Source organism: Centruroides sculpturatus, unplaced genomic scaffold (genome assembly GCF_000671375.1).
Source record: "Centruroides sculpturatus isolate CEXI.00-Female unplaced genomic scaffold, Cexi_2.0 scaffold21, whole genome shotgun sequence".
Classification (NCBI taxonomy): domain Eukaryota; kingdom Metazoa; phylum Arthropoda; class Arachnida; order Scorpiones; family Buthidae; genus Centruroides; species Centruroides sculpturatus.
Window position 1 is genome coordinate 758,681 of NW_019384490.1, and position 24,367 is coordinate 783,047.

The window sequence follows — 24,367 nt, forward strand, 5'->3', positions numbered from 1 at the left end:
GGGAGAAGGGAGATTGGTCTATAGTCTGACGATTTCGATGGGTTGTTATTCTTGGGGATTAGTTTAATGGAGGCAGTTTTCCATACGGAGAGGAAGTGGTCTAGTTGCAGGCATTTGTTGAAAATGACAGGGAAAGTAGTTGGGATGGTCTCGAAGGCCATTTTCGCCATCCTGGGGGTAATAAGATCTGGTCCGGGCACCTTGCAAAGCTTAAGCCTGGAGGACTCCCTAACAATCTCTTGGCAGGAGAACATTCTGTCTTTATTAGTGGTGATGCTAGTCAGACTGTTATTCGTGATCATGGTGTGAGTATTAATGTCAGTTTCTGGGTCATCACCAGGAAAGAGATCCCTTATGATTTGAGCATAGGTGTCCTCCCCTTAAGCCCCAATCCCGAGATATCTCGGGCAAGTTACATAGTGTTACGAAAAACTCGAAATTTTTTTGAATCTGTAATGTTCTTTAGGTCTCCAAATTTTTTCAAATTTTTTTGCCCGCGCGAAAAAATTTTATCGCGATTTTAATGCGATCAACCTTTAATGACGCGCGATTAACGCTTAATTGTTTTTTAATGGGATTTTTTAATCAAATTTAATTAATCGTTCTAAAGTTGTAGTGCACGGATTTTACTTCGGTAAAGTTATTTAAAGCTACTTTCTGATATCAAAAACGACCTCCAATAGCTTTTTAATTTTTTAATTAATATTTTTTACTATATATAAGTTTAATTAAATCGGGGGTCGGAAATCGCAATTAAAATTTTAATTTTTTTTTTTTTAAATATTTAAAAATATACCGCCAGCTAGTATTCACCCTACTTTAAACCCTTGTCCTCCCGAGACGTCTATAAGAATGTCCCGGGAAATCCGACACCAGATGTTCTCAAGGTCATCCAGCTGTAAACACAATGACTCATCGGTGTCAAATTTCACAGAAAGGCGAGACAAAGGAAGTTAAACTTTCAAGCTTTTTCTTCAAAATTAGCGCATTTCTTTCGTTTTTTTCAGTTTCAAGTATTTTTTACGTTTAATTATAATTAATTAAAAATTGATCGGGAATCAAGCGATTAAGTTGTCAGGAAAACGTGTTTCATATTGTTATATTTATGTTTAATAAAATTTATCAAACATATCTTTTCGTTGTTTACTGTTTATAATAATTTTATTACTTGTTACTCTATTCAATTTTGCATATTTTCGAGGTTTCGAATGTTAGGAGGCCCCTGGACCAAGGCCCGGTAGGCCCACACCTACAGACGGACCTGACGCTATTAAATTTTGGTGATTAATTAATTAAGGGTCGACGAGGTGGGAAGATAGAGGGTTGTCGTCAGAGGGTGGGAAGATATCTCGCGTAGGGTCGGACTTAATGACGATTTTACTTGTTATTAACATTTACATTTTTTTTTTTTTTTAAATAAAACCCATCTCTACCCTCAAGACTAAGCTTTTTTTTTCATTTTATAATAATTAAAAAATATAAACTTTTAAAAAATAAAATATCATAACAGATGGCGCCACCAAAATTTTAACTGTTGCCGGGAAAGTTAAGCAACTCATTGCTGATTTTATTAAATGGCCTTCTTTACTTAAATGCTTGTTATTCAAACGCACCCTCCATGGTTTCTATATTTTGATTTTAATTTTGTACTTTTGTATGTTCTAATTTGATTTTCGTTATTATTTTGTTTTAATCAGAATTCAATTTTAAGATATTATTTTCTAACATGTAGGTTTATTTCGAAATTCCAAGATGTGGGATTTTCGAGGAAAGACGGCTCTTATCACTGGTGCTAGTCGTGGTAAGAACTTCAAAATCTCATCAATTATTATGGTAACCTTAATTAAAGGCAAAATACGGATAGATTAGGATTAAAAGTACTCAAACAGCGAACCAAAATAAAAGGAATTTATTCATATTTTTCAGTCTAGTAAATGTAGCCATATTTAATATAAAGTTTCAATTTACACTTTCCTACGAGGCACAGAATGAAATTTTAAATATAAGAAAACTATTTTACCACTTATATAACAAGTAGAGGTATCCCTTGATTAATTAATTAATGCGGTTAATCAATCCCTCGATTCTATTGCATATATCAAAATCACATCAATCAAAATACAGTATCTATGTCAAGTAAAGACAGATAATAAAGCCACATAAATTAAACACAAAATAAACGTCTTCTAAGTATTAACACTGTATTGAGTAATAAACATCCACAAACAAAACCTTTTTTATCAGTGTTGTATTCGACACAGAACACACTGATGTTTTCGGCCTCCACCAAGGCCTTCTTCAGGTGCTGAACTAGCTGGTGTCCATTAGAACGATGCTGCCCGAGTTACAAACATTGCACATATCATGTTTCACCCCTCCGTCTGTATCTTCACGCCAACGCAATCGTCTCCCTTTCCTTAAAGTTGATACAGGTCTCACCCTTAGCTTAGATCAGTTTAGTAACTCTCACGCTCATTTCCTAGATGTTGACATACGTCTCATTGGGGACAAAATAGAAATGCGTGTTTATTGCAAACTGGACCACGTTCCACTGCTTATCCCAGCAAATTTGTCTGACCCCTTTGCTTAAAAATCACGGCCTTCTGGGCCCTAACCAGATGGGTCTTCACGTATCAAACAGGCACAACACCCTGATAAAGCTCCAACACATAGAAAAGATTGCGGTTGATCATGGCTACAATAGAAGCATGGTTTGCGGTTTGGCCCGTGCCTACACCAACCACCTTCCCCTACATGCCGTTGCTAACACCCTGTCTATGGCGGACGGCGGCCAGCAGCCCGTTACGGGCGACAAGCGCACGGTCGTCCGGTTCAATGAGCATTTGGACCCCCTATACAGGGATATTGCTAGCCTTAATCGCAAGAAGATCATGTACAGGAGAACCAGAACGATTTATGAGCTGCTGCGCAACGCTAAGGACGGGATAGATCTTAACAGAGTCCCAGGGGTTTACTCCATTCCCATCAGGGATGATAGGTTCCAAAGAGACTTGGTTTATATTGGTTCAACCGCACGTTCAACAAAAAAAAAAAAAAAAAACGGTCATGGAGCATCAATCAGATCTCAAAAATAACAGGCACATCACCACCTTGACAGCATACGTTACCGACCCTGAAATTTGGGCGGACTTCCGGAACACCAAATTAATTAGACAGGCGTTTCAGATCGATCACATTTGTCACCTGGGAGATCTATAAAGCCAACGTTGGGGGGCACCTGTATCAACTTTAAGGAAGGGGAGACTATTGCGCAGGCGTGGAGATACCTGTTCGAGGAATTCGAATGGAGACAGGCGGATGGGTGAAACGTGATATGTGCAATGTTTATAACTCGGGCAGCATCGTTTTAACAGTCCAAGGGGAACACCAGTTAGTTCAGCACCTGAAGAAGGCCTTGGTGGAGGCCGAAAACGTTAGTGGGTTCTGTGTTGAATACAACACTAATAAAAAAGGTTTTGTTTGTGGACATTTATTACATAAATTAAAACTTCTGCTGCATATAAATTATAGAGGTATTTTTGCAATTAATTATGTGTGTTAATCAAATCCTGCATTAAGTAAGGGATACCTGTACTGTCAGATTAAAAACTGTTATAATGAATGTTTTTGCATGTGTTCTAAGCAACAGATCCCAAGAACCGATAGGTTTGCTAATACCTAGCCAATAAACACAATAATAATTATCAAAAATTTAGATTTAAATCTGACTAAAGATGCTAGGTGGTTATGATTTAACTATTAACTGTGCAATCAGTTGAAAATTACGGACATTTTGTTTATTTTTTCTAAGACAGTGGACAGAGCCTTTAAAGTATGGACTGCCCGTACTAAATACGGACATACGATAAATATCTTTCTAGACAGCTTCGAATATGGGTACTTTAATTGTTTGTTTGTTTTGTTAAGGTATGGCAATGCAACGCTTTGGCGATCTGCCTGGGGGGGTGCTTTCTGTGAGGTCTTTAAGGGTAACTGGTCCCTATTCAGATGTTACAGATGTGGAGAAAACCCAGAAAACTTCACGTGGCCAGCCTGTCCTGGCAAGGTGCAAACCCACAACCAAAATCCCAGTGTTCAGGGAATGGAACTGCTTGGCCACTGATGGACCAGATACTTTGTGATCAGCTGGCATATTTATAGTTATTACTCTTATATATTGTTTTATGCTTGATATATGGATACATAGATAATTTAAAGAATAGACTTTATTTATTTAATGATTATAGGTTTATTGTAAAAATGTTAAAAAAAATTGTTTAATGATTTATATGACAATTTTAAAATTATCCTCTTCAAAAACAGATAAAGATAAAACATATTATTGATATTTATAAAAGTTAACAGTTAAATAAATTTCACCTTGACAGTTATAACATAATTTTGTTCAAAGTTTTATTTAATAATAATATAAAACATTTTGTTAAAATGATAATTTTTCAGTTCAGTATTGTACAATGCAATATTCAGTTGTCTTATGAATTACAGTATTCACCAATTTTTAAATGCATTTGTAAGTAGCACAATCAAAATACATTTTTGATTTATATTGCAAAAATATTAAAATAAAAGAACTACATCAAAACTTAATCATAATTTCGTATAAAATAAAATTAAATAGATTATGCAAAGAAGTGATACAAGTTATTTTAATGTATAAGTATTTTTATTGCCAATTCGATAATTGATTTTATATTTCTATGCAATAGGCATTGGACGTGAAATTACTAAAAGGCTTGTGGAATGTGGTGCTAAAGTTTTTGCTCTTGGAAAGACTCAATCCAATTTAAATAATCTTCAACTGGAAGTGAGTAATTTATTATATATTTATATATTCTGTCATAAATATGATAACAGTATACTTATAATATAATGTATATGACAACTTTTTAATGTCATGTTTGTTAGATTTCACAAATTTTGAAATTATAATGAGAAAAAATTATTGTGACATTTTCAATTTTTAATTTATTTAATTTAAAACATATGCTTCTAGACCTGAAATTAGTAGTGTCTTGCCCCTGTACATCATACTTTTCCTGATAACAAAATAATGTCAGTCATCTATGTAACTCTGTTCTAGGAAAATTTTTTGAGTTGAAATCACCTGCCTTCTGGTTAAGACCAGAAGTTCAAATACAGTTAATGGGGGCCTCCTGCCTTGAAGCTTTCCATATCTGGTCTTGACTTTCTTCTATCCAACACTGTTCTTGAGATTAAGGAAGGACAGTTGACAGTGGGAATTTATAGATTACAATTTTTGAAAATTGCAGCCCAATGAAAAATAAATTAATTAATAAATTTAATTTTTATGCAAAGTCATTTTGCACAAAGGAACATTTTAAATCACAAAATACAGTCAGGCAAGAAATTAATTAAAGTTTTCATATTTGTATTCATTTCAGATTTTTGTAAAACAATAAACAGAAAGCTTTTGACATAGGAAACAATTATAACAATTATATGATGTAAATGTTACTTAAAAGCATTTGTAGATGTCTAAGGAGTATCGAGATTACTCCGGACAAAAGGTTGGGTAAAAAATGTTACTTGAGAACCTTACATAAGACAAATGACTTGGGTTGAAAGTAAGAAAATTTTTAATAATTGGCAATATAGCTACACTTTAGCTTATCACTACTAGATACAAAATAAAAACCATGATCGTGTCAATTAGTAATTATTCCATTTCGCGGATATGATTATAAAGAAGAAGAAAAGTACATTATACAGTCACTTCACAGAAGCAGCTCCCTCATTGAAACTACTGTATGCGTCTGAACAAAAACTTCACCTTACATCCCAGAGTCCTCTCACAAATAGGTTCGGCCATGTGGTTTCGATGATGCAGATTGATTCCTTTCATGGCGAATTTCTGTCCCTTTGCCACGACCAATTCGTACTCCTTGCACACTCCAGCGTACCTCTGCCCGTCAAGCCCAAGTCCCGGTCAGCAAAAAGAGGTCCTTCCACACATGGGATGGCAATTTATATCTCCCGCCATTGTGCCACGTCACCCACCACACATGAACACCGCACAGCCAATTGNATGAAGATGAATATAAACATGCTGCATAATAGATGTTAAAACACCACAGGTTAACATATACCATTACAAGTGAAGGAACACATAATAACTTCATTGAATACGTTGCATAGTCTTTAGCCTTCGCAGAATATCTTGAGCCACAGATAAACAATGATGCATATCAAGATGCCACTTGTAATTTAACGAATGTCATGTTTGTTAGATTTCACAAATTTTGAAATTATAATGAGAAAAAATTATTGTGACATTTTCAATTTTTAATTTATTTAATTTAAAACATATGCTTCTAGACCTGAAATTAGTAGTGTCTTGCCCCTGTACATCATACTTTTCCTGATAACAAAATAATGTCAGTCATCTATGTAACTCTGTTCTAGGAAAATTTTTTGAGTTGAAATCACCTGCCTTCTGGTTAAGACCAGAAGTTCAAATACAGTTAATGGGGGCCTCCTGCCTTGAAGCTTTCCATATCTGGTCTTGACTTTCTTCTATCCAACACTGTTCTTGAGATTAAGGAAGGACAGTTGACAGTGGGAATTTATAGATTACAATTTTTGAAAATTGCAGCCCAATGAAAAATAAATTAATTAATAAATTTAATTTTTATGCAAAGTCATTTTGCACAAAGGAACATTTTAAATCACAAAATACAGTCAGGCAAGAAATTAATTAAAGTTTTCATATTTGTATTCATTTCAGATTTTTGTAAAACAATAAACAGAAAGCTTTTGACATAGGAAACAATTATAACAATTATATGATGTAAATGTTACTTAAAAGCATTTGTAGATGTCTAAGGAGTATCGAGATTACTCCGGACAAAAGGTTGGGTAAAAAATGTTACTTGAGAACCTTACAAAAGACAAATGACTTGGGTTGAAAGTAAGAAAATTTTTAATAATTGGCAATATAGCTACACTTTAGCTTATCACTACTAGATACAAAATAAAAACCATGATCGTGTCAATTAGTAATTATTCCATTTCACGGATATGATTATAAAGAAGAAGAAAAGTACATTATACAGTCACTTCACAGAAGCAGCTCCCTCATTGAAACTACTGTATGCGTCTGAACAAAAACTTCACCTTACATCCCAGAGTCCTCTCACAAATAGGTTCGGCCATGTGGTTTCGATGATGCAGATTGATTCCTTTCATGGCGAATTTCTGTCCCTTTGCCACGACCAATTCGTACTCCTTGCACACTCCAGCGTACCTCTGCCCGTCAAGCCCAAGTCCCGGTCAGCAAAAAGAGGTCCTTCCACACATGGGATGGCAATTTATATCTCCCGCCATTGTGCCACGTCACCCACCACACATGAACACCGCACAGCCAATTGAAACAAGGCAGCTGTGCCACAAAAAAAAAAAGGCGGTTCAGAAGAACTGAAAACAAAGTTCACAATTACAATACCAGGTACGGAATAATGGATCTAATACAAGAAGGGTATACATACACTCACCGAACACAAGAATTATAGTGGCGCAGCACTACACATTAAATGTCATAAATGCCACTTATATTCACTAAATGTTGTGAATATAACATAAAAGCATTAATTGCCACTTAAACGTATGGCTGCCTACCTGTCTTTAAATGGCACTTAAGGGAATAAAGTGGCATTTAGGGCAATTATATCATGCAAATATTACTTGAGTGCATGAAATGACATAAATGCCACTTATAGTCACTGATATACTGATAAAAATAACTTATTATATATATATGAAATTTTATAATTAATTGAGATTTGCATTAATGTAAATATAGTAAATTCTGGCAAGAATACTTATGTGAAGGGTTGAAAATATTCATTACAATATTTTTATTTTATTTTAATAAAACAGAAAAACATTAGTAATAAAATCTCCATGCCAAAATTCAATAACTTTTGCTGTGTATAAAAACTTGATTTGTAAAATTTGTTTTTCAGTAAATAAATGTGCTTTTACAGATTCCTTCTGTAATTCCTGTATGTGTTGATATAAGTGACTGGAAGAAAACAAAAATAGCTGTTGAAAATATTGGAGTTATAGATCTGTTAGTTAATAATGCAGGAATATATGAAGAAATTTTATTTGGTGAAATAACTGAAGAAATCTTTGATAGGTATTATATTTTTTAATATTTCTTAATAAAGAAAGCAATCAGCAATTTAATAATAATTTTTTTTTTTATTTATGTAATGAAGAATATTTTCAGTGAATGTTAAGCCTGTCATCAATGTTTCACAGGTTAGTTTTCTGTTTCAANGTAGATAAATATGCATATATACATTGACACAGCTGCATTACCTTACACATTTAAGTGTTATCACAGTTCATGCTAGGGTAAAAAATGAAGATGAATATAAACATGCCGCATAATAGATGTTAAAACACCACAGGTTAACATATACCATTACAAGTGAAGGAACACATAATAACTTCATTGAATACGTTGCATAGTCTTTAGCCTTCGCAGAATATCTTGAGCCACAGATAAACAATGATGCATATCAAGATGCCACTTGTAATTTAACGAATGTCATGTTTGTTAGATTTCACAAATTTTGAAATTATAATGAGAAAAAATTATTGTGACATTTTCAATTTTTAATTTATTTAATTTAAAACATATGCTTCTAGACCTGAAATTAGTAGTGTCTTGCCCCTGTACATCATACTTTTCCTGATAACAAAATAATGTCAGTCATCTATGTAACTCTGTTCTAGGAAAATTTTTTGAGTTGAAATCACATGCCTTCTGGTTAAGACCAGAAGTTCAAATACAGTTAATGGGGGGCCTCCTGCCTTGAAGCTTTCCATATCTGGTCTTGACTTTCTTCTATCCAACACTGTTCTTGAGATTAAGGAAGGACAGACAGTTGACAGTGGGAATTTATAGATTACAATTTTTGAAAATTGCAGCCCAATGAAAAATAAATTAATTAATAAATTTAATTTTTATGCAAAGTCATTTTGCACAAAGGAACATTTTAAATCACAAAATACAGTCAGGCAAGAAATTAATTAAAGTTTTCATATTTGTATTCATTTCAGATTTTTGTAAAACAATAAACAGAAGGCTTTTGACATAGGAAACAATTATAACAATTATATGATGTAAATGTTACTTAAAAGCATTTGTAGATGTCTAAGGAGTATCGAGATTACTCCGGACAAAAGGTTGGGTAAAAAATGTTACTTGAGAACCTTACATAAGACAAATGACTTGGGTTGAAAGTAAGAAAATTTTTAATAATTGGCAATATAGCTACACTTTAGCTTATCACTATTAGGTACAAAATAAAAACCATGATCGTGTCAATTAGTAATTATTCCGTTTCACGGATATGATTATAAAGAAGAAGAAAAGTACATTCTACAGTCACTTCACAGAAGCAGCTCCCTCGTTGAAACTACTGTATGCGTCTGAACAAAAACTTCACCTTACATCCCAGAGTCCTCTCACAAATAGGTTCGGCCATGTGGTTTCGATGATGCAGATTGATTCCTTTCATGGCGAATTTCTGTCCCTTTGCCACGACCAATTCGTACTCCTTGCACACTCCAGCGTACCTCTGCCCGTCAAGCCCAAGTCCCGGTCAGCAAAAAGAGGTCCTTCCACACATGGGATGGCAATTTATATCTCCCGCCATTGTGCCACGTCACCCACCACACATGAACACTGCACAGCCAATTGAAACAAGGCGGCTGTGCCACAAAAAAAAAAAAAAGGCGGTTCAGAAGAACGGAAAACAAAGTTCACAATTACAATACCAGGTACGGAAAAATGGACCTAATACAAGAAGGGTATACATACACTCACTGAACACAAGAATTATAGTGGCGCAGCACTACACATTAAATGTCATAAATGCCACTTATATTCACTAAATGTTGTGAATATAACATAAAAGCATTAATTGCCACTTAAACGTATGGCTGCCTACCTGTCTTTAAATGGCACTTAAGGGAATAAAGTGGCATTTAGGGTAATTATATCATGTAAATATTACTTGAGTGCATGAAATGACATAAATGCCATTTATAGTCACTGATATACTGATAAAAATAACTTATTATATATGAAATTTTATAATTAATGAGATTTGCATTAATGTAAATATAGTAAATTCTGGCAAGAATACTTATGTGAAGGGTTGAAAATATTCATTACAATATTTTTATTTTATTTTAATAAAACAGAAAAACATTAGTAATAAAATCTCCATGCCAAAATTCAATAACTTTTGCTGTGTATAAAAACTTGATTTGTAAAATTTGTTTTTCAGTAAATAAATGTGCTTTTACAGATTCCTTCTGTAATTCCTGTATGTGTTGATATAAGTGACTGGAAGAAAACAAAAATAGCTGTTGAAAATATTGGAGTTATAGATCTGTTAGTTAATAATGCAGGAATATATGAAGAAATTTTATTTGGTGAAATAACTGAAGAAATCTTTGATAGGTATTATATTTTTTAATATTTCTTAATAAAGAAAGCAATCAGCAATTTAATAATAATTTTTTTTTTTATTTATGTAATGAAGAATATTTTCAGTGAATGTTAAGCCTGTCATCAATGTTTCACAGGTTAGTTTTCTGTTTCAATGAATTTTTAAATTATTGCATTTATGATAATTGTACAGTTCATTCACATCAAAGCTGATATATGGTAGGATCTTAAGTGGAATTGCTATATGCAGATTCGTGTTTTCAGTCTTGAAGAGAGACAATATGGACCCTGGTAAAAACTCAGAGCCCCTCAGACCCTCCCCTAACCACATTAACTCAACTTGCCCCTCCCAACGACCCAATCTAATTCAACCCATCAATTTTCTATATCCTTTTCTCTATGCACTGCAGTGATATGTCCTTACAAATAAATAAAGAAATTTACTTTAAAAAACTGGCACCTGTAAGGGTTTAAGCCCTGTTGTTACAGTAACATCTCCCCCTCTCATTAGGGCTGCATGTTTTTGTGGATAACAAATGGTTAGATTAACTTACTCCTGATGTCACTGAATCTGACTCATAAGTCAGCAAACTGTGCTTCCTCAGCTTCTGATATTCCAAACATGGACTACTACTGAAAGCTATTCATTGTGATGAAGTGGTAGCATTCAGTTTGGTTTGCATGTAGTCTGTTTTTCTCAAGTAGTAAACTATATTCAATATGGTGTAATAAAGTGTTCAGAAACATCAAACTAAAAAACTATTCAGTTACAGTAAAAACACATTTCAATGTTTTTCTGTTAATTTTAAATGTTTGCATAAATCTCTATGCAATTGTCATGAACTATTTAGGTGAAGCATAAATGTATGCAGCATTTCATTTTATGCATTAGGCTGTCTGCTGATACTCGTCCTAGTAAAGCAAAACCTTACTATATTTAAATTATTTTTGATTGAAACTATCATTTTAGGAATTTAACTGAATTTAGTGAAAACTTAAAATTAACCATGTTTTATGTTGGTACTAATGAAAATAAAATAAAAACGTTTTGGTAGTTCTCCATACAACTGGTATGGGGCTTATTATCCTGAAGATGCTATTTTTATCATTTTCAGTTTTCTGTTATAAATTGTAAGGCGAATTTCTAAGATTATCATGTTTCATTTTATTTTTGTTTGTTCTGGCAGGAAATGCCATAATTTTTTTTCTTTCCTTTTAACTTATAAAATTCTTTTATATACAGTATTCATTTTGCAGTTAAACTTTCAGTGATGATTGATGTTAACTAGAAAGAGGTTGAATAAATCTTTTCTTTGTAGAAATGGGCTGGCAGAATTACATTTTAATAAAATATAAAATTCATCTGGATACAAGTCCAAGTTTACTTGCCATGTCTAATCACCAGGAACAACTATTTCCATTGCAGAGACAACCTTTCTTTAGAGGCTATGCCTCTGCACGAATATGTAAAACNAAATATTGTTTAAAAAAGATGTTTAATATTTTTAAATGAGTAATAAAATCAAAATACTGTATATGTATTTGAGAATAATTAAATTAAAGTAATGATTATAATGTGCTTTGCAAAGAAATAAACAGACCAAAAATTTCAACATAATTTTACTGCATTTTAGTATAGTAATATGAACTTTATATTATTTTATTTGATATTATTAGGATAAAACTTATTTAACAAAAAACAAATAAAACACAATCCTATTAATATAAAATAATTATACCATTTATGGGTTTTTCAAATGGATAAGAAAGAAAAATTTTTTTAGTTTTATTTACATATTCTTTAAAAATTTACAACATAAAAATTAGTTTTCCAGTCAACTAACATTTAAAAATAAAATGTTCATAAAATCTATTTCCATTTATACTGTACTATAATATGAATGTAAACTTTTCAAAACACGTAGGCTATAAAGGTTATTTCAAAAAGGACTGTAGATTTTTAGTTGTGAATAAAATGCAAATGATTTAATATATGAGCAGTTCATTTATTTCACATTAAATAATGATCTACAATTATACTTTGAAGATGATATCATACAAATGTCCCCCATGTACAAACATCTATCCAATCATGAAAATTCTCAATAACTTTTTGGCATGTTTCTTGTGTAATCTCTTGAATAGCATGACAAATGTGTTTAAGATTGTCTATGGTTTATGGATTGTTAGCATAGACTCTTCCTTTCAGTAAACCCCAAAGAAAGAAGTCTAGTGTCATCAAATCACATGATATTGGAGGTCAATTAACATCACCTTTTTAAGAAATTATTTGCCCTGGAAACTTAGTACTTAACAAAGCAATATTCTCGTGAGTTGTGTGGCAGCCAAATTCTCCATACAGTCAATTATGTTAGTTGTAAGCTTTGTGAACAATACAAAATTGACATTCTTTGATTTCATTCAACACCTTCATGCACTGCATTGATGCATTGATGTTTTCATTTGTTCTGGCACTCCTCAGCTTACCAGATATTGGACAATTAAAAACTGCCCAATCTCTTCAAATTTGGTGGTTCTAATTTTTGTAGATTATTATTCAATGTCCTCTTATATATTAAATTGTTTGCATTTTATTCGCAACAAAAACTTTCTGGAAGACCCTTACATAGATACCTATTTTATTTTGCTTTGATTATTTCCATATATAATATATGTAATAATTCATATTAAATGCTCTAGAATAATATGGTATCATTCAATATATATGTAAATATTTTACTTATTTTTCAGATAATTGTTAAAAATTTGAAAGAACAGAATAAAAGTGGTGCAATTGTTAATATTTCCAGCATTCTGTCAATGAAAACAGAATTAAATACCATGATTCATTCTGCAAGTAAAGCTGCTGTAGACAAATTTACTAAAGCAATGGCTGTTGAATTTGGTCCTTATAAAGTAGGTGATTTAACAGAAAATAATTTTGTTACGTATGTAATAGAGTATGTTATAAGAATTCTTTTTCAAAATACACAAAAAATCTAATGTATTCAGTTAATAAAATAAAATTTATAACAGATATGTTCTAAACTGCTTCAGTTGTTTTGCAGGGAAGTTTACTTTTAAACTAATAATTAACATAATTAATTTTTCTTATTCAGCTTTATATTTATATAATTTTAATATATAAATATAAACAAATATTTAAATATAATAAATTATGAATATATAATTAACAAGTGTACATTCCAATTCTTTTTTATCAGGAAGCTTAATATAAGCACTTCTATGTATTTATTGCTCAATAAAGTCTGAATTTGATATTTCTTTATATCTTAATACTTTTGTTAAATGTAGTGATGACAATACAATTTTTAACCATTATTTTGAACTATTATTTTTTTGTGTTCACTGTTGTGTAATTTATTTGTCTCCATAGTGATTTTTGATAGATAGACTTTCTAAATTCATATTTATATAATTAATTCTAATTGAAATGTGTATAGTCTGTTAAATCTATTCACAACAGAAAATTACTGTCCACTCTTGTTAGCCTTAACCCTGTTTAGTGTCAACTGTCAGTATCACCAATTTGATCTTGACTTTCATCTATCTAACATCATTCTCAAGATTAAGAAAGGATAGACAGACATCCAGATGACAGTGGGAATTTATAGGTCTACAATTTTTGAAAATTGCAGCCCTATCCCAACAAAGATCAAGAAAGCAATAGTGAAGTTGATGACTAAATCTACAATGATAACCAGTTCTTACTTCAAAAGATGATGTTTTTCCTGTTGATTGTTTTCATTGATTTTGTTAGGAATATTAAATATTTTGATTGGATATCACGCCAACAGTTGTGTTAATTCAATTATAAACTTCAGACTAGGAGGCGTTAAAGAGAATTAAAAGGAATATTTTAATCTTGCAAATGCTTTCAATGTAAATATTTACGTTGAAAGCACTTGCAAGATTAAAATATTCCTTTTAATTCTCTTTAACACCTCCTAGTCTGAAGTTCATTGATTTATGAAAACTGAAGAAAATTCTGAATACACATTTACTTACATCAATAAATTACATGAAAATATTGACAAATTCATAGATTAGAATGCAAATTCTTCATAACAAAATTTTTAAAATCACTGTTTTTTTTATGCCCAATTTTTATTGTACCTGATGATTACTTTTGAATGTTTCTGTGATTTTTTAAGAAAATTATTATCTGAAATCAGAAATTGTAATCTTACAATGAAATATACTGAAATATTACCATATCCATGCAATATAACTTTTTTTGAGACTAAAATTATTAATGTTAATATGATTGGTAATGTGTTAACATTAACATGATGTTAATATTTGTTAAGACATCTATTAATGTGAATCTACTGGTTAAATATGGTAAATTTATTTAATTACAATGCAAAGAAATTCATTTAAATCAATAAATAAACATATGCAGGAAGTTATAAGTATTTAACTTAATATATAGTATGTTCTATAAAGTATTTTATATGTAACAAAGTTTAAATTTAATTTACAACAGTTTCTGATTACTGTACTTTTTTAAATCAGAGTTTGTGTATAAAGATATTATTATATCAATATTTATAAATTAAATTGGATCATTAATAACAAACTAATGTTCTGAAATATTTTTAAAGTAAAAATAAAGATTAAATTATAAAATATAATTTCAATATTTGCAGATTCGCTGTAATTCTGTAAATCCTACTGTAGTTGAAACAGAATTGGCCAAAAGTATATTAGATGATGTCACAACTTCAACAAAATTAAAAACTAAAATTCCTTTAGGAGAATTTTGTAGTATGTATAAAATAATTTTTTAATTACCATACTATTTTGTATTAATATAAAGCAGTGGTTCTTAACCTTTTAGTGATGAGGGACCATTTATCAAAATTTTTGTCTTGCCATAGCTGTTTGGCAGTAATACAGGTTCTTATACGGTTGTTCTATAAATTAAACACGTAGAAAATTATTCGGAACCAAGAGTATTATATTATTTGCAAAAGTGTTACATTAATTATATTATTTTAGTGCAATTTTTGTGACTGCATACTGTTTACCAACTGCTGAATTCTTGGTTCGGTGCTACTCAAAGCAAACGCATATCGGCACTGGCATCCAACTGATTTCAATGTTTATTTTTAATTATCAAAAGCACTGAGAATCCTTGCTCGCATAAACATGTGGTTGAAAATCAAGTTAGGTACTGTAAAGCAATTTCTCGAATTTTAGGGAAAGCAATAGCTTTTTGGCTCCAAAAATCTTTAAGATTAATTCCTGTCTCGAATGTATCCTTGCAGTTACTATCATGTTGCATTTTAATTAACTACTCTTGTATTTCATCCAGCTCCTCAGAAATGTTGACTATGAAAGGATTGCAAATCAGTTTCCGAATACCTTTGTCCTTGCAGGCAGGAAAATAGTGGTTAAATTCATTTTTCAAGCTTTGCAAATGGAATGGAATGTTCTTTTGTATTTTTCCTTTAATCTCGGCACTCTGTCAATCAATAATTGGGTTCAATGTATCAAACGCAGAAAAATTCTCTCTTTCGACTTTGCTGATCCATAGGTCAATTTTAGCGATAAACGCACTGATTTTATCTTCAAATGGAAATTTATTAAGTGGCTGACCACACACCATACCCCAGCCCAGTCCGCTATCAGCTCTAACCTTGACATACCGCGCATTGTCATCAACTCATCGTCATTTATTTAATAATTTTGGGATAATTTCACGGACCACTTCAGGTACTTTCAGGGACCACCAGTGGTCCATGGACCACAGGTTAAGAACCACAGATATAAAGTTATCTCATAAATAATATTTTTATAATAGAATAAATTTTAAACAAATCCTCTCTCTCTCTCTTTCTCTTTCTTGAAACTTGAATTAGGAGGAGATCTATAATATTATGATGCATACTTTTAGACAAATAATTAAAAAGTATTTTTGTTCAAATAAGGTCTTCAAAATAACATCAATATCAAATTTGTGTAAATAATTCCTCTAGCAATGTTGCTTTATTTAATCATAAAATTTTCTGAATAGAATATAACATTTTGATTGTTAATTTATTGTCAAATATTTTTAATACATATTATAATTTAATTTGTGTTAAAATTATCACACAAATATGTTTAGGCAATCTTAAACTTTTGGATAATTTGCTCATTTGTACATCACCTTTTGTCACTCCTAAATTGCATTTTGTATTCCAAATTCAGACTTTTGTAATTTTCAGCCTAAAAACAAAAACTTTAAACTATCTTGAGATGATGCTTTCTATCAACTTTGATTTCAGTAATAGCAAAATCATTTGAGAAAATTAATTTTTATTTGTGTTTACTGCTATAGTGTCAATATTTTAAATATTTTATGCATTATAATTTAGCAGGTTGTTAAATTAAGCAAGGGTTGCATTTTAAGTCACATGCATCTTGAATTTCACATAATGAACAAAATTTTATCATTTACACTAAAGGTAAATGCCATAATGAGTCTCTCACATGTAAATTTGACCCTATTAATACTCTAGATGTATGGTACATGATGGGCTGTACTATACTAATAAATAGTTTTAATACATACTATGTATCAATAACATGTATAAAATGAAAATGGTTTATATAGACATAATTTATTAGTTTGGCACAAAGAGCCACCAATTGAAACAAATGAAAAAAACATGATCATTAGATTAGCTATAGTTCAACAGTTTTGATTTTTAAATAGAAATCTCAGTGTGGAGTTTGAATAAAAGATGATCAAGAAAAGTTTTGTATCCATTTGTCAGTGGCTGTATGGATCTTCTCCAAAACTAGTAATGATATTATTGTGGTAAACCAGTAATGGACTTCAGAGTGTATTCAGAGTTGTGATTGATGGACTGGTACTGGTACATGAATTGATAGTACTATTATATGAATTGATAGTACTATTATAAATCATTTACTGATGAAACTTATTTTCTGGTTCATAGTTTATTATTAGGTTCATAATGATTTTGATTCATAATTTATTTTCAGGTGTTAAAGATGTGGCAGAAACTGTTTTATTTCTTCTTAGCGATCATGCAAGAATGATTAATGGAGTCAATTTCCCTTTAGATGGTGGATATGCAGCTGTATAATTTATATATTGATTTTTTACAAAGCTTATTTAAAAAATAAACTTTGATATTTTCAATTCTTGTCAAAAAGCTATATCTGTAATTATTTTCAGAGAAAAACATTTTAAAATTTTTAATAAATAATAACCACTTATATTAAATATTTCTGTAATATAATAAACATTGAAAAGGAATGCATATACAATTTCCTAGTAGAATTTTTTCTGTTTATTATTTTTTTTAACTATCACTATCAAAAATATCATTTGATAACAGTAAAGACACAAATGACCATGTTTGAAGAATGGATTGACTAGTTAGATTCTAGACTTAAACCAAATACAGCAAGTCTGAGACACACTATGACAGGTTTAAAGAGTACTTTCTGTAATATGTATATACACAAGGTGATCAGGATCGACCACACAATTATCATACCACATGATTCCTTAAAAAAAAACCAACCCAATAAAATGTTATCCATTTTTCAATTGGATGAGGCATTTTAGAGATATTCATGTTGAAAGGTTTGTGATATCACTTCTAGTATAAAGAGAAAAATCTGAAATAACTCTTACAGAAAGAAGGTATTTATTAACTTGTATACAGTATAACTGGTTACATTATTTTATAATAAGTGTTCAAAATGACCTCTACCTAGAGATGAACCAAGTGGCTGCCCATCAAATAATACTCCTTTGTATGCATTGCAGCATGGCAGGTGTTATGGTTTTGATGGCTGCATGTAAGGCAGCCACTAGGTCCTGCTAGGAGTCTGCTGGCCATCTGTAAACAAGTGCTTTAAGATGCCCCATAAAAAAATCTACAGGATTCAGATCAGGTGATCTAATAGGCCTTGTGACTGGACCACTATGGCCAATCCATAGACCTGGATATTCCCTGTCCAACCACTGGTGAACAACCAATGAAGAAGAATGCACCAGTAAACCATTGTGCTGAAACCATAGATTGCAAATAAATTCCAAAGGTATGGCTCTAAAAAATCTGGCAGGACATTGTACAAAAAAATAGGTAATTTCCAGCTGTCAGACATTTGGGAAGAAGTTACAGTCCCTCAAGAATATTGCACACAAAACCACACCAAATACAATACTGTATTGATACCCCAATGGACTTGGTATGACCTGTGTGAATGTGTAGCCATGGGAATTTTCTGATGTCCAAACATGGCTGTTATAGATCTAAAGATCTCACATGTAAACATTGCTTTGTCAATCCACAAGATACAGAGGATGAAAGTACTATCTGAGATGATGATGTGACAGCCACTCACAGTACACCTGTCTTCATGGCAATCCTCCTGATGAAGATCTTGCATTCATGTGAATGATACAGATGCAGGTCCTTGACATGCAGAATGGATAGTATGATACTTTGATGTAAATTTAATTGTAACATAATTGCCCAGCTACTGGTCATTGGGTCCTCCTGTATCAATGCTAGTATGGAATCCTTGACAGATGGTGTACACACAATGTACATTTCCATTGTCTACATTCAGTTGTAATATGACCCTACCTGTTTTGCATATTTGACAGTCAAAACACCTGATGTCTTGGCATTGAGTGTCTTGACAATGTCATGTTGGATATTTTGGGTATTTCTGACTGTATATGTATAGTCTTGTTTATCTTGCTTAGCTTAGAATGCTTAAGGAATGTTATACTTCAGCATCAGGAGCTTATTGCTCCCAATGCTGAGCCATAACACTCCTTCAATAGGAGGTACTGTACATGTCACAATACTCTTGTACACTGTATGACATAACTAAAAAAACAAAAATAATAGAAAAAGAAGTATTGCCTAGCATCAAGGTAAAATGAAATGGTTTAACCAATGCCATATGAGCTAAGCTGCTGGTATAAACTTTTGTTTCCACTCCCAACCTTTTATATATGTGTATTTTGATTTACTCTCAGGTACCAGCAAACGCAGTGATTTCTAAGAAATACTTTATTTGGTGTTTTTAGAGTTAAAATTCTGAATGACCTAAAGTCAGTCAAACACTGAAGTGATTAGGTGTGGAAAGCCACACCTAATCAAAAAATGGATAACACTTTTTCAGGTTGATTTTCAACAAGGAATCATGGTACTGTATGATTATTGTATAGTCAGTCGATTCTAATCATCCTATATAGTGTACTGTACATATATATATATATATTCTAAAGCCAATATTTTTAATGTCAGATATACACTATATATATATATAATGTATATCTGACATTAAAAATATTGGCTTTAGAATTTAAAAAATGAAATATAGTAACTTAAAAAAAATAAAAGGATAATAAACACCCTGAGCTACATATGATATATAATAAGAATATAAAACAAAAATAAACAACTTAAATAAATACCTGAAACATCACCTGTCTGAGATTCAGTAGGCTACCTTGGAATTAATATACGAAATTAGATAATTTTTTTCACCTCAAACTATTTTAGATATATTTTTTACATTATTTTTGGAATTTATCATTATTATAAATGTATTACAACATTAATATACTACAATTAATAATTATTACTGAGAATATTTACAACAAACAAATATAATCATATGGCTTGTTATGTGCAAATCTTTGTCATTTTGGACATGAATGCTAAAGATTCACTATTATTATTATTATAGAGAAAAATATAGTAGTTCATTATTTTCCAGAAAACTTATGAGCTATGTTCTGCCCTTATTGAAGAATAAAATTTGTGTCTTTGAAGCTGATTTAGAATAAGTATAAATCATCAATGTAAAATTGTTTAGATTGTGAATGATGATCATATATCCTATATTTCCTCTTGCACTGATAGCATATGATGTTGCAGTTTGGAATCCTATACTCTCATGATCTTGATTTATTAAAATGAAGAATATTAAATTTAATTATAGTCTGTCTGTGGAAAGAATCAACTTGAGACCAACATCACACGATAATATGTCAGGCAGTGTGTGAATTTTATTTTATGTTCTCTCTAGATGGCAGAAGGACTTTTCCATTATGTCAATTTTTTAATAGCATGTATTAACTGTAAAGTGTTTAACAACTACTATACCAGACTTCCTCGTATTCAAATACCAAAATGTGAAGTTTTCATAACTTTGTTTATAATGGTGGTGACATGTTTAACAAATGAGGAAGAAACTGTAAGTAACTTGCCACAACTAAGCAATCAATGATTGATGCTCATTGGTTGATTGTTCAATAGTCAGACTATAATGTTCCTTGACTATATGATTATTTGTATACATAATATGCATTAAATACAATTAATTGTTAAATATATTGTAATTTATTTTGAAATGACCTTCAGACTTAATTTACTAGAATATTTGAATGTATTAATACCTGTCCAAGACAATTCACACCTGTCTCTTATATTTAAAGTTATATCTATAAATGAACTTTAAATATAAGAGATAAATATGACATAGACAAGTCTTTTATTATGGATTATCTCATGATCCTTTTGCAGGAAAAGCAGCAAGAGAGCAGATATCTGTCCATGGACAGGTGCAGAGAGTGCGTATGCACTCCATAAAATTTGAAGTAGAAAAGAGTTTTCTGTAGTATAAAGTAGCTTTGTAAATCTAGCTTTGTAGTCCAACTACAAAGCTAGTTTTACAATTATGATATGTGATAATGCAAGTACCAGTTCAATACCATTGTGCATTGCAAACTGACTTATAATTTCCCAGCAGATGACACCCCAGACTTGCAAATCCTCTACTGGAATAACAAGTTATCTTGTTAACAGAACTTATCACCTGAAGGTGCATAAATATGTACCAATAGTCTGCCCAATTCATCACTGATGGTGCAGACTGCCAATCAGCTGTTAGACTCACTAACTTTTATGCAATTTAACTGTTATGATTTAGCCAAATCCTGATCCAATTTCAAATGGTGACAAGTTATTGCTCTGGTACCTGAATAAAAGCATCAACAAAATGTAAAAGGAAGTTGCTACTTTATATATAGTTGAGAAAGTCATTTTGCTTTTCTGTGACATGACTTTTCTGATGAAATAATTGCACATGTTTGTGAACAAAGCAACTGTGATACAAAAACAAAATAATTACAATGTTGCCAGATCCGACATTGTAAAAGTAGCACAAATTTTAATTATTATTCTAATTCATACATTTGAATTAAAATTCCAGATATTTATTTAATTAAATAAATTTTTTAAATAAGCTTAAAATTATTTGTGTAAGATTTGCCATTTTCTTATCATGATATTAAAAATAATTGGTTTTGGATATTGATATTCACATGAAGTACCAGTACATTCCCTAAATGAAATTCCTGGATCTGCCCCTGCTATCATCCATACTGAGCATTTAGCCATTTACATATAAAATTTAGTGATCATGTCCTTAAGTTACATCTGGTAAAAAAAATCTGATGTTGAAATATTTATACTTGGTAAAAAATCTAATGATGAATCAAAATGACAAATCTTTTTGCAATTTTGCTAGAATCCACTCTTTATTAATGAGAATAAAGCATTTTATTAGTGAGAAATGAAAAAAATTGTACACTACTGCTGGAGTAGATCAGAAAAGAGTGAGAATGCCTTATCTAATAGGAAGTGATTGAAACATATTGCATATTACAAATAAAATAAATTTCATGTTTTCCACATAGTATATATCATACAGGTAATAAAATTGGTTGGTTGGAGTTGGAATTTGTGGCACAAGAACCTAGATAGGCCAGAGTGCAAGTTTTAAAAATAAAATTGAAAACAAGGTTCTTAGATCATTATTTTTCATATCAAAAAATTAGAACATATATCAAATTTTGTTCAAAAGTTAGAACACTAAATAGAAATACTAGAACATGCAACAAAAATAATTGAATATGGTTCTACAAAATAAATCATATTGAAATATTGTACAAACATAAATCGATAAATTATTGATTTAATTTCTCTCTCTCAAAAAGTATTTACAGCAAAACAAAAGGTATACATTGAAAGTGTTAGGCATGAGCCCATCAGGAACCACAACTAGTGCACAAGTTTCTTTAACATTTGTTAAAAAGTATATTTCTATCATTATTGTTGAATGGAAATTATTTTATAGTGTAAACCAGTGCTTCCCAACTAAGTCAATGAAGGTTTGAAAGGAGATCAATGAGCAAATTAGATATATTATTGTACTGTACATGCATATATAATATTTAATAATGTTTAATTATTTAGTAAATAGTCATTTAAAAATTCTTGAAAGTATTTTCATTTTCAATATAACCGACGCTCTAACAGACCACAGTGTACCTGAAGAAGGCCAAAAACGTTCATACTCATGTATAAACAGCTAGAAACAAGTGAGAAAGGTTTTGTCTTGGTCATCTTTTCAATATGTTATATAAAATATAAAAAAGTTAATTAAAAAATAATGTACATGTATATTTAAGGGGGTCAATGAAAAAAAAATTTCTTAAAAGGGGTCAATGCATGAGAAAGGTTGGGAACCCCAGTGTAAACTGAACAAGGTATGATGTTAACTATTTTTTTTATTTATATCTTATATCATGATAAAATTATTGACATTCTTTAAATTATAATACTAAACATTTAATTACATTAATATGGGTAATTTATCTTAACTAAATTAACAGACCATGAATTTAGACTTGGTTACTTTTTTGACAGTATAATTTTATTAATTATACAAAGAAAACATATACAGTTTGGAAAGATACAGTTACTAAGGATTTAAATTTTAATATTAAAAATAAAAATATTATAGAGAATTTAGTTTACAAATATTAAATTTCAAATATCTATGAAAATTTAACAATCCTTATTTAAAAACAACAAATTGCTTTTTTTAAATATAATTCTAAAGTCCAAATCTAAGCAAATAGTATTATAATAATCTGCAATTTACTATTACAAGTAAAAATATAAAAATATTTCAAATAAGAATAATCACTAGACAGTAGTCATCTAACAGTTGTTAGTATTATTATTACAGTATTATTAAATAATAAGTCATATTACATGTGGCAGTTGGAAATTGTGGGATGATATAGTCAAAATCTAAATATTATCAAATATTTTATATTTGATACTTTTTTTTTATTACACCAAATTGGTTTTGGTATTAATTCAACAATCATTTTCTGTGGTTTCACATTCAACACAAATATCACAATCACAGATTTGAGCACATCAGTTGGAATTCTTTTTCCAAACCAAATATTAAAATCTTTTTTTAACTTGAGTGTTTTTATTAATAAATTGTAATTATTAAAATTAAATTAATAAAAACAGTTTTAATCTAGATTTCATATACTGTACTTTATCTTTTAAAGCCATTTAATATGAAAAATTATTTATGTTCAGAAAATTATATTGAAATAAATAACTTGCTTATAACACAGAAAAACATGACATGGTATTAAATACAATCTTAATAATCAAATATTCTATGCAATAATTGATTTTATTGGATTACTTCAACTATTCTTTATACTTTTAGTTAATTTTTGATTACATTACAGTAGTAATAAAACTATCTGTGTCAAATTTTATACAGATACTTTTGTTACTGCACAAAATTTTGTAATCCACTTTTATAATTTAGAATATTTGGTAAAGTAACAGTATTTATGAAAACATATTTTTTAATCCATTTCATTAAAAAAATTATATAGAAATTTCCTAATAATATAAATGCAACTTTTAAGTTGTAATTATTCCTTTCAATAATTTTATTTCT

The 24,367-nt window shown here is 30.5% G+C and overlaps 1 protein-coding gene across 3 annotated transcripts; it reads left to right on the forward strand.

Annotated features, from left to right (window-relative positions):
* Positions 1–1,584: 1,584 nt before the first annotated feature.
* On the forward strand, positions 1,585–17,722 carry LOC111621753 (L-xylulose reductase-like). 3 transcript variants are annotated; one of them, XM_023363989.1, is made up of 8 exons: positions 1,585–1,654; positions 1,733–1,801; positions 4,728–4,825; positions 8,025–8,179; positions 8,262–8,304; positions 13,262–13,426; positions 15,184–15,301; positions 17,531–17,722. In XM_023363989.1, the coding sequence occupies exons 2-8, from the start codon at positions 1,753–1,755 to the stop codon at positions 17,632–17,634; spliced, it is 732 nt and encodes a 243-aa protein (XP_023219757.1). In that variant the 5' UTR covers positions 1,585–1,654; positions 1,733–1,752; the 3' UTR covers positions 17,635–17,722. The 3 variants fall into 3 exon arrangements, with proteins under 3 accessions (XP_023219757.1, XP_023219755.1, XP_023219756.1); XM_023363987.1 differs by lacking the exon at positions 1,585–1,654 and having other exon boundaries at positions 1,682–1,801; XM_023363988.1 differs by lacking the exons at positions 1,585–1,654; positions 8,262–8,304 and adding an exon at positions 10,605–10,647 and having other exon boundaries at positions 1,682–1,801.
* The last annotated feature ends 6,645 nt before the right edge of the window (positions 17,723–24,367 follow it).